We start from the raw sequence: 16,132 nt of genomic DNA, 5'->3' as shown, positions 1-16,132 counted from the left end.
TCGCAAACTGCCGCCGCTCCTCCGGCCAATTTTAAGAGGAGAGGTACCTCGAAAGATCGAATTCATGGGTGAATGAATTAACTTTTGACTCAATCGTATAACCGCTGATGCTGGCACGAATTAAACCGAATCTATATAATTTACTGTATCTAAGCTAACTTAACAAACAATATCTTATACTACAAAATTTTCCTTTTAGGAAAGCAAAAATGGTATATAAAATAAAATGATTATTCAGCAAGAATAAAACTCACTATAACCTGTAATTTACAAAAATATATTTATTAATATCAGTTACCTATATAATAATTTTTAACGAAAACAAAAACTAGTAATTTTCGAAATTCCCCTTCCCATCCTGAAAAACGTATGAAAACCTTAAAAATTGTTTAGGTTTACCATACATACATATATCTAATTTCTTAGAATATCGTCTGTGTGCCAAGAAAAGTAAAATTATTCCGAGAATGAGAGATGCTTGCAAGTATGACTGCATAAAAAATTATTTCCAGCGCAAATTCGATAAACTAAGACTCAAACAAAATATAATCTGCCTCCTTTTCCGACTTTTGAGTTTTATGAGATATTCTTATAATCTTCATTTTTCCATTTTTACGTTGATATTTTTAACGTTTAATTATTTATTGAAAACTAACGAATTACTGTGTGTAGAAACTTCTTCTTTGGCCAAAAGAATAGGATAAATAAGAAGGTAAGGACTGCATGCCATGTTTTGTCCGCTTACCTAAGCAAATGTTTGGATTTTTCTCGAAGGAAAATCAGAAAAAACGCTTTATGAGCAATTTTGAGAGGAGTTTTGAAATTCAATAGTTACGAATATGTTATTTGTTATAGGAATATGTTCATTAGCTTAGACCACTAGCTGAAGGATGCAATCGAGATGCAATGCAATACAATAAACTCATCGAGTAATTTTTTGCACGGAAATATTCCCGGGCACGGTATAATTTCGCTGAGACAGCACTAATTTATGCACAAACGACTGCATTAAAATTGTCTCCCGCTCTTTATCAATAAATCAGGCTCAAAAGAAAATTTTAATTTCTAATTTCGTTCACTTTAATCATGATTATTAGCAAGCAATGCTTCCAGTTTTGCAGGTCCTATGTTTTTTTGTCTTCCTCCTTGTGTTATATTCGAGATGAAAGGAGATTGAAGGGTTGCCTCGCAAGTCGCATTCGGATTCATGGATGAACTGTTAAAAATCCAGGCAGAATAAATTGCCACCGATACTGCACTTATGCTTGCAAAATTTAAAAGCAAAAAATTATACCCTGCTGGTATTCAATAAGTCAGCCTGTGACTATAATATAAAATTACTTTGACCCCGATTTATCAGTTACTACGGTTTCTTTCAGTTTCTTCAATTTTCCCTATAAATAGTGATGAAAAAACAAACTCTGTCCGCTTATAGTGGTAATTTAATTTTTTTAATTCATGATAGGTAAAAATAGAACTAGATCATTAAATGACAAATCAGACTTAGTTCGAGAATTATTTTCTAATTGGCGGCATTACGGTTATCTACATATGTTTTAGTGAAAAAATCGGACGACGCGATCGTAACTTTTATTAAAACCATTGAGTGGTTTTTTACTAGCTTACTTTCAGGCGCAGTAAAATGTCACCAATACTGCAATGATATATGCAAAGATAACTGCAGAAAAATGATCTCCTGCTCCAATACACAAAATTGGACTGCTGGCAAATTTTAATAAATAAATTTTACCCTGTTTTCGTTTTTGTTAATTCTTCAAATGTTTTCGGGGTATAGATGCAGTTTTTCCCCATAGGTATTTTAATATAAACTCTTTCAAAACCGCTTATAGTACTTTCATTTATTTTCTGCCAGCAGAACGTGTAAACGAAGGGATATTATGGAATAATGTTAAAATTAAAAATTCTTCCAAAAAATCTTCTATATTCTATTTTTATATTATATAGCCACATCAGTTTTTTATTCCAAAATTAAAGAAATTATACCAATTATATAATTTTATTATAATTATACTAACTAAATCCCCAAAAATCCTTGCATATTTCAATCTAATATTTATTTCTATCAATAACATAGTTCTTGTCCGCAAAGTTAAATGCTCGTCCTCCACATTTTTTTGCAGTGGCGTCGATATTCACCACAGAAACAGTCTTAGCCGTAAATTTAATTCCGAAAAAATTCGAGAGAATATTTGAGGAACATAAAACACTGATAATTACTTTCATTGTTAATTTAAAATAAGCAGTAATTAGGCCATTAGTGGTGACCAAAAATTAATCCCTTTTCACCATGCATCTAAACATCTCCTTTGAGCACTTGATTTTGACAGCAGGCGCTCTAATATTATTTCATGACTTTACATCCAATTTCTCTTCATGTGGAGGAAAATCTTCTTCTTTATATCCTGTAACCCACTCACTTACCAATCTGGCTTCCGGAAAAATTTCTCCACGGATTCAGCCCTACTAAAAGCCACGGAAGACATCCATAATGCAATTGATCAACAAATTAACACTATTATAATCCAAATTGCCTTGACAAATGCTTTCGGTCTTTTGAATCATGCCCGAATTCTCCACAATATGAAAAAACCTTATTTTTTCTTGCGCAGCGCTTAATTGTTTCCACTCATACCTAAGCGGGCAAAAACAAGCAGTCAAGGACTCTATTGCTAATACATCGGATTAGGCTCATCTTCACTGTGTCACGGCTATGTTAAAGCCATCAGCTCATGGGCTGTTGGTAACGACTTCGTTCTTAACTCTAACAAAACTAAATCAATTGTACTTGGTACCTCAAATCTACTCAGAAATGTAAATATAGACGCTATACCAAAAATAACAGTTGGTGACACCGAAATATCATATTCAAATTGCGTTAAAAATCTGGGTGTCACGTTGATGTATAACTTGTCTAGGCAGAATCATGTGCAAGCCAAAATCAATATGCCACATTTTAAATCTACATGAAGTTACTCATCCGAAACATACAATGCTTTTAAATGACCCGGAATTCCTTCAAGTTGTACATACCTTACTCTACAAACATTTAAACGTCACTGAAATGTAATGAAGGACTACCAACTGTATTGCGAGATAGGGAAGATTTGAAAATTAGAAGAATCGAATTTGCATAAAATGCGTCAAATTAGTCATGGCAAAAGGACCATTTCATTATTCAATCCGATGACTTTCAAAGAGCGAATCTTCTGCCTCTTTCACAATGAAGGAATTAATATCCTTTCCCTGCCTCTCCTCTGCAAATCTTCCGTTATTGATGAGTGAGTTGGGAGGTTCTCCTCGCAAATGGAAGTCCGGAGATATCGCCTTTAAAAGCTTCCCTGCCGCGGCCAAGGATATTCTTTTTTGCGCCACTACAGGTATCCTTTCCTCGCATTTTCCCCCGAAGGAAATAGAATTGTATCCACTAGACAGTGAGCAAGAACATGGTATGTGGTGGCGTACAAAACCGACTGCGCATGAGGGAGTTCTTCCCAGGAAAATCGTGAATTTGGAAAACCGACGAAATCGTGGGTTCGCTGTAAAAAGTGACAACCTCACATTTTCTTACGACGTGAATAGATATCCTTTCCCCGTAGAGCTACTAGGGAAATATTTCTCAACTCAGGGGGTATTTCTTCTTCTTAGCTTCCGCTGCTAAATCAGGTAACCTACACTGCTCAACAAGTTTTCCCCCTGCAATCTTAAATACATTGCTATTCCTTACGATCCCAATAAACAGCATGTAATCCTGATATTAGTATTATGCAATGGGTATATTTTACTTAAGTTTTCAATTCCGCTGGCTCCTAGAGCATTAATAAATTCATATGCGCATTTGACCCTACCAAATCAGTCGAAATCAACAAAATTACAAGAATATTATTCATTCTATTAAGTAAAATACGCTGAATCTCAGAACCGGGTTTGGACTGAGAGAAATGATCCCAAAGTATGGAATATTGGAAATATATGTAAAATCGCCGGCATTAATGAGTACCTATCAGATTCCAATCATAATAAGTTAATTGAGCATGATTTTGATTAGGAAATACGTGGATAAGGCATGACTGATAACTTTAATATAATTCGATATCGTTTTCATGAGGGTACTACAGTCGAAATATAAAAATTAATGGTTAATTTGTAAAAAAAAATGAACAGAGTCAGGTTAAAATCAATGATAATTTGAATTTCGAGGGCTGGAAATTTTGGTACAGAGTAATGATAGCTAGCTAACAATATATTGTTCCAAAAGTAATACTCAAAGAAAATCGAAGATAAAAACAAAAATACTGGCTTTTTCCTTCCATGGCCTTGTAAAAGAACATTCACTGTTGAAATCTGGTCAAACATGGTTGGCATGGGAAATGGTGATAAAATTGGACACTTAACAATGAATTCCTTCATCATTAACCCTACACGAGTAGTAACTCCATAACTCGTAGTAACCTCCATTCCCGTTTTAGTTCTCATCATACATTTCACACATATCATCAAGCTTACGACCACTGTATCCAATTACCTCCCAGAAATAAGACAGAAGAGGGGAAAAACCTCAATCTAGGATTTTAAAAATATGATAAACCATTCATTCCTACGACAAAAATCAATATTTTAGTGAGTGTGCATAAGGTTTTTCATTTGAATGACGTCTCCATATGAGGGTTTTGGAAATTATGATGCTAGCCGTGATATTCTAAGTAATTTACTTTTTATCCTAAAATGATGCACATGACAAATAAAAAGAAATTACAATAATTAGATTCCGAATAAATATGAATACCTTAGACTCTTAAAAATTTGTATTTAAAGAATCATTATCCCATTTGTCAGAGGAAACAGAGATAAAAATATTTTATTGTCACTACCCCCAATAACATCGATCAGGACTCAAACAAGTAGCAAAGGCAATAATGGTATTGGAATAAAGACAAGCAGATTCAAAGAAGTCGAAATCGGGCAAATAGAGAGAATTGCCTTGAATTGAGTAGAAAAAGATGCCTAATGAAGCCGTCTGTGAAAGGGACTTCGCGTGTTACGCAGAGAGATAGGGGGACAAGGAGATATTCTCGAAAATATGAGCGAGAGAATTTTGAAATGAGTGTGGGAGGGAAAAAGAGGCCTTTATATAAGCCTTTTAACTTTCGGGAGACCGATTTTTCCCTTAATCCCTCACTTAAGAAAGGAAAGAGGATTTCCCAGTCTCTCGAGACTTTCATTTCCGATAACGACTTCTACCTCCATGTCAATCCGTATACTGGGGCTATTCGCTAAAATACACAGCCATTTGCAACCTTCATGACTCTCCCATCATTAAAAAAAAATCACGTCGAAATTTTAGCCCCTAGTGAGTTCTAATTGCTTTCAAAATGTCCATGTGCGCTCGATAAATTGCTTTTAAAAGCTGAAAGAACGTGGCGCATATCTGAAAATAAGATTAAATCTTCGGTAAAGCCTGTAATACCTGATTTTATCAAACTACTTTGAAGAATTAAATTTAATGGCATCTTATTTTGATAAGAATTTTGCTAACTAAGTTTGATGACAGGTTGTTCAGTTTGAAAGTGAGATCAGCCTAATTTGTGGATCACAAACCAAATGCTATCCACTTAATTCCCATTAGTATTATGTTTCAGGTGGAAAAAAACGCCTATCAATTTCGAAGCACAAAATGTAGGATCTCTCGCGCACTTACTTTACCTTACTGACTACAATAATGGGGTTCATGAGTTTTAGTGTAGACTATAGATAAGTTTTACTATCCGTGTAACTTTATTTATATTTTTTTATCATTTGTGCTAATCTCAGGTGGTTAAAAAAAGAAAGTGAGTCCGACTTGAGGATCCTCTTTTGTAATATTGGTGAACTGCATACAAAACCACTGGTTTCATGTTGTGCTCCTTATTGAAGCTAAAATCTTAGACTATAATGATAATCCTTTCCTGTCTTTTTTTGCCTGTGCAGGAGAGGCGGTGGGGGCGAAGTGAGGTGGGCGGCTTCGGAGCAGCCCCCGGCCGGGGGCGAGATAGGTGTTCGGGGGGCGGTGGAGGAGGAGGAGGGCTGGGGCCCCAGCGAGATGGGCGCCCAGGTGGCGGTGGGCCTGGCCCTGGGGGCCCTGTGCGTCGCCGTGGCGCTCATCGCGGCCGTCGCCTGCTGCCGATGCCTCTGGCTCATCTGGCCCCACTCCACCGCCTGGCTGCTCTCCTCCCGCGAGGAGAAGGTCGGATTGACGCGCGCCGGCGCCGGACACTACAGCGCCAACGGCTACCTGGTGAGTCCAACGCTCCCAATTGCGCCTTGTAATGTTGTTTTATTAAAGTATTCAACCAAGGAAAATGTGAATATCTGGAGGCGCTGCTTACGAGTTTTTGGCGTGGTCAAAGTTCCGCCATCCTCGTTTGACAATTTTTGGACTTAGTTTCCGACTGTTATTTTGAGGAGGCTAAGTTTGAAAATGAACAACATTAAGTGAAAAATGTTACCATAATCATTATAGTCTATTCACTTTATGTCTGCGGGTGAGCTTTCGTGAGAGCCTCTCGGATGGCTTCGCTGATAGAGGAGGGGTAGTACCGAGAGAGAGAGAGGAGGAGCGAACATAACGTTGCCAAATGTACATAGCCGTCTTACTTTGTTACTGAAAACGTGAGTCAAAGGCGGCCACAGGTATTTTGCCCCGAGACAATATACCTACTCATTTGGAAGGCATTGGGGATAATCCTCTCACAGAAGCCCGTGGAAGGCTTACTTAGTCACATGCAAGGAGAACGCGTGAGGTGTGGCAACCCTGCTCCAAGAGCAGTTTCACGATGTTCACTCGGCGGAAGTCTGAGAGGGACTCACTGAGGCCACGCTTACTGTTTTTTGATTGGCAAAGGTAAAGTCGCATGCTGAGAAACTTTCCTTCCCATCACCTCTATTTACTTTGGCCACACGAGCTCACCCGCAGAGATAAAATAAACAGAGTATAGTATTTTGCCGGTGATTGCAATCCGATTTTTCCCATCATTCGCCATACTTCTATTAATGTACGAAGTCTGTGTCTGTTAGCCACTCTGCTGGTGGGGATATACTTTATACCTGTAATTGCTAATTTTCGTTGGCTACAATAAAATTCAATGCCTACATATATATCGATGGATAAGTTCTAACAACACGCCTCTCAAAATTTAGCCGCTCCGAGTCAATACCGCTAATACTGTTAATAAACAATAAAATTCACTTCAAGCAAAAAAAAACTCTTTGTTTGCAAACGTATTATTCTTTTTCAGTTATATGTATTTTTGGTTTTTAATTTCAATTAAAATTATATAAAATTAAAAAAACAATTAATCGTTTTTAGCTCTGCCGAAAAGTTTATATTTTTTAGATACGTGAGGTTAGAACTTAGCCATCGGTGTATAGATGAATGACTAGTTTACTCTCTTTAACTTTTATTTTCAGCTGAGCTGGTTGTATAACGTAACCGTTGTGGTTGATAATAATTTTTCCCTTGGGAAAAGATGTTTGAGTCATAAATTCGCGAAGCCTACCAATGAAGTAATAAATAAGGTTTGCATTGTGTGTTCCATCGGTTATTTTAATGTATTAACGAGGTATGATAAAAAATTTCACAAGATTACCCTTATAATACCCTTTTGTGATTGTCAATGTTTTGGTCAAAATGGGCGTGGCTTGTTCTACCCAAGCACCCCTATTCCGGCCACACTTCGCTCCACGCTCAAAACCAGTGGTGCCCCCTCCAGATATTCACAACCTCCTTGTATTCAACCGTTTAAGGTAGGCTTCCATGGAGTACATGGACTTAGAGCTACATCGGCTGAAGTCAAGTGATGTACTCTGGCTACCTATTATTCACGCAAAAGAGTCGCCAAAAGAAATTAAACAAAAGAAAACAATTGGGAATGCATTGTGAGTGCAATTTTGCACCTCACCATGATTCAAACGTCAAGAATGATTTTTTAAATGTATTTACAGTAGTTAACTTCATTAGTTCCAACACTGCTTCGAACCTTATCTCTCTAAACGGCTGACGACACGCCTTGACTAAATATTCACAACCTAAGAAGTGAATCCGAAATAATTTTTTTATTTATAAACAAGAGTTAATATGTAAAACGTATGTGTAAGTCAGGAAACTATATTTGTTTACTGTTGACGTTGGTATCATGCGATCTTGCCAGTTTAAGGCATTTTTTCACAAATATCCTGCTTATTTTATCATCAGCTTTTGCTTTCTCGTTCATATTTAGATTTTCCACAGCATTTTGCTTTTAATGAGAGCCGTCTAAAAAAAAAATGCTTCGATAGAACCAAAAAACCATATTTCTCCATAATAGCCCATGTTACATTATCCAAATTTTACCGTCAAATATCTCAAAAACGGCACATGGAAATCCTTTTTTCTTTGGATCATTGAAATTGCATCTTTCGAAGAATGTTTGACCAGAGTTTCATCAAATTCTTGTCACTTTTATCGAGGCACTCTAACTACCTTGAGAAGCATTCTGGGGATCTCCCTTTCCTTCAAGCACTTCCCTCTTCAATTCACTGTAAGACCTACTACCTTTCAATCTATCTAAAAATCCTATTCTCTTCCTTCCTCTCCCTCGTTTACCTAGCATTCTACCCTCTGACGCCTTTTTCAACCATTGTAATAATACAAAATAAAAATTAATTATTATAAAAAACAACTTTTTTATAGCGACCAAAAAGAACGCAGTAAATTTTCTATGAACCTGTCAGAGTCTCCAAATTAATTGCTTCATATACAATGAAAAACTTTGGGTGCATCTTCCTCTATCCTCTTTATTATTTCTACTGTATAGATATCTTTTTCTCAACTTGTACGCAACCAAACTCTACAAATGAGGTACCAAAATGCACAGAATTTATCAGAGAACATGCGACGGCATGTCTTACTTTCTAAATATTACTATTGTTCCCTAAAATTGGTTTTTAAAAATTTTAAAAAAATAATTGATTAAAAAAAATAATAATCGATTCCGGCAAGATTGTCCTCATCCCAAGAATACAGTTAACGCCGTCGGATCCCACCATGCCTTTTAATTTGACTCGCAGACAATTTCCCATTAAGGTTTCCTATGCGATGACTATTAACAAGGCTCAGGGTCAGACTTTGCAAAGAGCTGGCTTATTCATGCCTGACACTGTATTCTCTCATGGCCAACTTTATGTGGAATTCTCTAGGGTAAGATCTTTTCCAAATATTTTTGTAAATATTAAGGAAAAAGCTAAACAAGTATTAACAGAGGATAGTGTAATTACTTCCAATGTTGTATTTAAAGAGGTCCTCTCACCTAAATTTGTACATGAACATTCCAATTAAATTTGTACATAAGGCCCTGCCTTTTTTTCTACATTTTAAAATTAGAAACGCGCCTATCCCTCTGTGGGCCTGCATTAAAAAGAGCGGGGGAAGCCCGCTGGGAGCGGGCCTAGCACGCTCGTAACGCTTAATTTATATTTACACTTACAATTAAACACATTTAAGGATTAAGTTCACCATGAAAACATTTTTAACTTTGCACCCGCGTGCTTGATTGCGTACAAAGTACTTGTTTCATGTAATGCTTGGTCAATTAACATGTAAGTAACTGCATTTTTCTGTATTTTGTATCTTCAGTATGTTTTCACCTAGAAAAATTTGTTGTTATGACCCTATCATTCTCGTTTTTTCATATGACCGAAGCGCCGCTTTCGGCTTTTGGTGGTCGTTTTTTGAGCAAACCTCTATATTTAATTATAAATTTTGTATAAAAATCGAGATACAATTTAAATCATAATTTAAATGATAGACTGTTTCATTGGCATCTAGTTCTGAGTTATCCTGAAAACTTCAGATTGATAGCTAATCGGAGAGCGGTTTAAAATTGAGTTGCAAGATTTGACCCGGACAAGATGGTTAACAACAAAGCGAGTTTTAAAAACGTTATAAAAAATAGCCCACGTCCCATACCTCGCGAAAAACTTTTGCCACGGTACATTTGCAAAGCGTAATGGGAATTAATTATTTAACTATTTTACCGGCAAAGGAGGGTTTTCATGAAGTATTTAAGAAGTGTTCTGGCAGTCTTTGTATAGACTGATATCACTTCGAGAGCAGTGCATTTATCTGAAGGTTCGTGTTTCAAATTCAAATTATTTCAATGTTTCAAACGGATTTCAAATTAGGGAAAGATACACTCGATTATGCCATTAAAGGATACTCTGAAAATTGCCAATTGATACGGATATCAGAGGGAGAAATCCGCTGAAAAAAAAGTCTGAAATTCCTCTATATATCCGTCACAAGTTCTTTGTGTATGAAATTAGTGCACAAATAAATCCGCAATTATAATTGCTGTTATAGGAGCATGTTTACTTATTACTCTATTATTCAGTAGTCGAAACTAGAAAAACAAAAATACCGGGAAGAATCGAAAATAGATCAAATGCATTAGCCTGATGAAATAAATTGACCATTTTTTTTTAACAGCAGAATATAAAATTAAGAGTAAAGAATTTTTTGGGTCTTTAAAAATGGCTTTACTGTTCATGCTGAGATAGTTTTTTTATGATATGGACTGTGGTCACTGCAAAATTCTCTGCCCGATATTGATCATTGGAAAATTTACGATGGTGTGCTTTGTCACTCGGCATTTTCCATTGAAAGGAACAAAAGCAATCGGAGTGATAATGCGATAAATGCATCACATTCGGCTGTGGAAGCCACAGGTATAATTGGAGCGCGTGACGGCTTTGTTACGCTAGGTTCTTTTTTAATGTCTGGTAATTTCTATCTGGACTGATATCACATTTCATGGCGAATAACACCCATAAAGGAAGATACGGGAAGACTTAACTACTCAATGAAAACTGAAATTCGCCGGATCAGCACCTCAGTTGGCAAGAGTATTTTTTTAATGCTCAAATCGATATTCCAATAAATCTAATTCGCATAATTGTAACGGCGCTGACAAATATTGTAATGAATTTATTTGTGAATACAAAGCGGGATAGTCATCGATTCTTACTCACTAATTTATGTAGCAGCCAATACTTAGTATTTTCACCGCGATAAGATCATCAAAGAACGGTAGCGATCAACTGCATGCATTCATTTAACCATTTATACGAAACTTCAACCTTATCAGTCTTGGCGTATCGTCAGACATTGAAGTCTCCAATGAATTAGTTGCTTCTATTCTTTAGCTTACGCAACGATACAGCTAATTTTGACGTTTTTTTGCCCGGAATTCGTCGAAATGAGAAAATAATAATCCTCCGTTGTAAAAAAACCCATTAGGAGCTGTATGATCTTTAATAACGGCTATTGACTCACCCCTAATACGTATAATGTAACAAATTCAATCTAAATTTTGGAATGAATGGGTGATGGTAGAGCAAACCCTGACTAATCAACTTATGAACATTACACGTACAAGAAAGGAGACAAATTTCCTTCCTCAAAGCCATTTCGCGTACAGGATTAATACTTCTGAGTATGTATGAATATTTCACCATAAATTGCTGGGGATCAGGTTTGTGCGGTGATTTGATTGTTAGCTTGACATCCCATAGGGATGGATCAAATCCCACGTTGGAAGAGATTATTCAAATAGATAGGTACAGTATCTAAGATTGAGTGCTGTGCGAAGAACAACCCAAGTTCAACACTCCGTCCGTCGTAAGGGACGCTAAGTCGTTGTCTCCTCGCTCATTAAATTATTTATGATGAAATTATTAAAATTTCATTAAAAGCAGGCCAGTACTGACACCGGGTTACTTTCCACCATTCATAATATACTCTAGCTTCAAGGCGTAAAAGGCCTATCATGTCGCCTTCTCGGGACACCATACCAGGGGTGGGCCCTTGAAAGAGTACAACCAACAGACCCAGGAACGATGTCCGAGTCTTATTCACCACTATTCATCCTGGTGAGGGGTTTAGAGAGGAAGGAACAATAGGAAAGAAGGACCGCCGCGATAGGGAGTCCACCGTCGCCTACGGGTTGATGATAGGGTTGGAAGGGTAGGGTTGGATAGAGATACCCCACGCCGTGATTAGGGCGACGTGGGCCACTATTAGCGAAACCATAATTTAATTTTTCTACGGGAAGGAAAGAGTTTCCTAGAGGGAAGAAAAACCCTACGATTTTCCGTAGATGAGGGCAGTGGAAACGAGACTCCAGGGCGGGCTCGCCGGTTACACTCCTGGGGCAGGGACTATAAGCGCGAGCTTTTTTCCTCTGCACCCAGAAGGGGAAGGACGGGAAGGAACAAGGAAGGAGGCGCCGCCGCCATGGGAGCCCAACGACGCCTCCTGGGAGGGGATAGGGAAGGGACGAGAAATCCCGCACCGTCACAAAGGCGGGCGGGTCCTACTATTAGCGAAACCAAGCATACGCAATTAATATTCTAACGATCTTGGAGGATTATTCTATGAGGAAGAATGATCCAACGATCAAATCGTTAGATCGTAGATGAGGGCATCTTATCAGTGAGACCTTGCTAAACACACTCTCCACTCTTATTCCTACAGATCACCTCCGATTCGGACATCCGGCTGGACGTGGCCGCGGGTAGCTTCCAGCGCTTCGACCCCGTCGACCGTGACTTCCGCGTCGTGCTGGCCGAGACGAGCGCGTGCGGCGGCGGAGGACCCAACCCGTGGTCTCCACCGCCCCCGGGGGCCTCGCCGCCTCCCGCCTCCATCGCCCCCGCCTCCATCCCCCCACAGCCGCTGAGGCCCGCCCCCGCCCCCAAGCGCTCCCAGCTGCCCTCCGCATCCTCCACCGCCTCCTCCACCTCTCCGCCGCCCCCGACCTCGCCCCCGCCGCCACCGCCGCCCCCGAGGCCACCGGCCCCCAACTTCACCACCACCGCCTCCGTGCTCACCTTCGCCTCCTGGGCGCCATCCGCCCCTCCGCTGCCCCCGCCGCCCTCCGCCCCTCCACTGCCTCCGCCCCCCACGGGCCCTCCACCCCCGACCCCGCCCCCGATCCCTCCGCCCCCGAGACTGCTGCAGCAGAGCATGGAAGAGGAGGAATCGCCGCCTCCGCCCGTGCCGGAGCCGCCCCCGCGGGAACTGATGCAGGAGGTGCTTCGCATGCAGTCGGAGGCCCCCGATCTGCCCCCGGAGCTGCCCCCGCCCCTCCTGCGCGCCGCCTCCTTCGACTCTGTCTGCTCCGATACGTCCGTCGACCTCTCGGACCTCGAGGTTGGCGCTCCGGGAGAGCCGCAGGTCACCGGCTTCCTCTGCGTCGGCATCGAGTACGACAGGTGAGAGAGTGTTCCAATCCCCAACCACTCGTGCTACTCTCTCTCTCATTATTTGTCTCGTTCTTAAGCGCTCACCCCAACGGCCTTATTTAGGCCATACGCTTAGACGACCGGTGTTTTATTTTATTACAAGTAAGTGATGAACTTGATAATGGGAGTCATTGAAATTTTAAAATAAATAATGTTGGTCAGTAGCCGTAGAATCACTAGGAGTACCTTTCGATGGGTATGCGATACAAACAGTTAAATTCGTTAGGCAACTTAATGCGCTTTAATTCCCCACCTTGTCAGCGAAGGATGCCATCTTCGATGCTATATCTAATGATAAATTACCTGGAAATCTGGTTCGGAATGTTGTAAAAATGTTATTTATGTCCATGGATGATCCTTGAAAGTGCTCGCGTACCGAGTGCCATTTAGATGTAAGATTATCGATAGTAATTTCTTTCAGTCGAAATCACTTGACAAAAGCATATTTCTTGGAAACCTTTTCATAAAAATTGACAGAAAGTGAACGCAGTATTCCCGAACACCGTTAAAAAATCTCTCCATCAAACCGCTTTTTCCACGTGATTACCTTTCCAGAACTTCGATGTTTAGGTGACAGGTGTCATGCGCTTCGTTTGGATTCGCAAATACTGGCGTTAAAAGTGCACATATCGATACCTTCACTGCGTAAACGCTCAACAATCGCTCAACGAATCAAATCCGCTCATCTAGATAGCCCTTATGGTACTAGGTGAGCGGATTTGATTCGGTGAGCGATTGTTGAGTGTCTACGCAGTGGAGGTATCGATATTCCACGGTGGAAAAATGATATTCCTTGACATACATATCCTGAAATAGCTCAAGGTGTTTTACCGGTTAAGTTGCCAAAGAAACTATTCCTCCACATAAACTTTTCGGTATTAGAGTTTGGTTTTTCGTATTTAGCTCCATAGAGGAATAATATAATTTTTGGAAGAAGAATTTTTGATAATTTTTGAGATGAAGGTTCACATACCGGTTCAGGAAAATGATTTTTCTCCAGTCAATACTTCGCACTTCATTTGCACATGCGGATGACTCCGTTATAGTACACGTTGACTCCTTCACCCTCCGCAATTACTTCCATTGATTATAGCGTTGGAATCAACATTAAGGATGCTTGGATAAAGGTCTGCTGGTAAAAAAGGGATGGTCATAATCTATGGTGGTAACCATGTGGAGCCTTGGCTTCATCGACGATGTTGGACCAGTTGTAAATCCTTATGCTAGTTTTCATCCAATATCATTATTTCCTACCCATTTCCAAAAAAAAAATTTCTTTCCCTTTTCTCGCCTTTTTCAATAAATTCACTACATCATCCCGAGACAAGCGTTAAGGATGAGAACATTCCAAAGAGGAGAAATCACTTGACTTTAGTGGGATATCCCAAAAATCCAAGAAAATAATTTTCTGACAATTTTTTGCCAATGGTTTTCGTTTCTGATCTATATAGTGCCCGTTCCCACTCCAATATTTCACATAAGTTTACCTAATTTTCGATATTATACCCTATTTCCCCTCACACCACACAATTTCATCAACTTCCATATTTGGCTTGGTTTCTTCTCCCTTCTTTCCTATCTTTGGTTGTTAGGCAAAGTGTCCATGGTAGTTCAATTGAATCGTGCGAGTTGAGATGCAGCATTTTAAAATAAAATTTAAAACTAAAAATTTGCCACCTTTTACGGTCCAAAATTTCATGGAAATTATAGGTGCTTATTATACGTACTTTATGTTCTTAAATCTGCTTCATAATTCACAATTAAGACAAGAGAAAGTACGAAGTTTTAATGAACTAATGATGGCACGCTTCAACTTAAACAAGAGTAATTTCTGAAGTAAAATCTGATGCTTTCCCGGCGAATATGTTCAAAAAAGGCTATTCGGGCTTCCAGCCGGGTGGTCTCCCTCCATTCTGGGCAGAATGGAGGGAGACCACCCGGCTGGAAGCCCGAATAGCCTTTTTTGAAGAGTAATTTCTGTTTGACAAAAGCGTTGATAGTGAAAATAATTGCGGAACTAATTAATTTTACTTTCTTTTCTGAGCGTGATAAGCCCAACATTTCTTAGAATCACTGGTTCTAAAAAGAGTTTATTGACCAGGTGATTACTTTTTTATTTTTTAATGCGGAACGCACGTTGCACAGATTCAGTCTTTGCAAACTTTAAAACACAAAACGCTTTCTGTTCACTAGTCGCCATATTTGCTATTACCGCTTTCTAGCGGATCACGGTGGAAACATTTCACGTACATGTGCATTGTTGCTAAAACACAAAACTGTTTGAGCTGCTCTTTCATTTGACACATAATTTATAACTATAAGTATAATGTGATAAATATTATAAAGCGTTAAACCCCCGGTAATCATTTATAAACACCCTATATGTAAGATAACGATAGATAAACATTATATTCTTCTTGAGGTCAAGGTTTACACAAAGATTTTATGTTATGGATTATTAACAGACGGACAATTTAAATTTTTCAAATTTCGAAATATTTTCATGTGCTCTAAATGTGTATTACCCATTGCTTCCAAAAAGAAATTGTATGAATGATCAATTTGATAGATGTTTGTATTCAAGATTCAACTTATGTTTACCAGATATGACCACCTTTAACAACGCTCAGTAAGCCCAAACCAGCATTATTGCCTGACATTTATTTCTTTAGTTTATTTTCACCAGCACTAAAAATATTAGTAATAATTACTCCTTCCCTTTTTGTTCCCAATTACACCAAAAAAAGTTCCATTATCTCCCCAGTAGGTTTAACTTTTTTCTCCGTCCCGTATTTCC

The 16,132-nt window shown here is 39.0% G+C and overlaps 1 protein-coding gene across 1 annotated transcript in view; it reads left to right on the top strand.

Moving 5' to 3' along the window:
* LOC124162539 (synaptotagmin-3-like) overlaps positions 1 to 16,132 on the top strand; it is a 269,510-nt gene that overhangs the window by 102,664 nt on the left and 150,714 nt on the right. Inside the window, exons 2-3 of the mRNA XM_046539114.1 lie at positions 5,986 to 6,292; positions 12,566 to 13,305. Of these exons, the coding sequence (XP_046395070.1) occupies positions 6,098 to 6,292; positions 12,566 to 13,305 (935 nt within the window). The 5' untranslated portion in view covers positions 5,986 to 6,097. The remainder of the gene's footprint in view (positions 1 to 5,985; positions 6,293 to 12,565; positions 13,306 to 16,132) is intronic.

This window comes from Ischnura elegans, chromosome 7 (assembly GCF_921293095.1).
Source record: "Ischnura elegans chromosome 7, ioIscEleg1.1, whole genome shotgun sequence".
NCBI classification, from domain to species: domain Eukaryota; kingdom Metazoa; phylum Arthropoda; class Insecta; order Odonata; family Coenagrionidae; genus Ischnura; species Ischnura elegans.
This window is presented reverse-complemented; position numbering and strand designations above follow the sequence as displayed.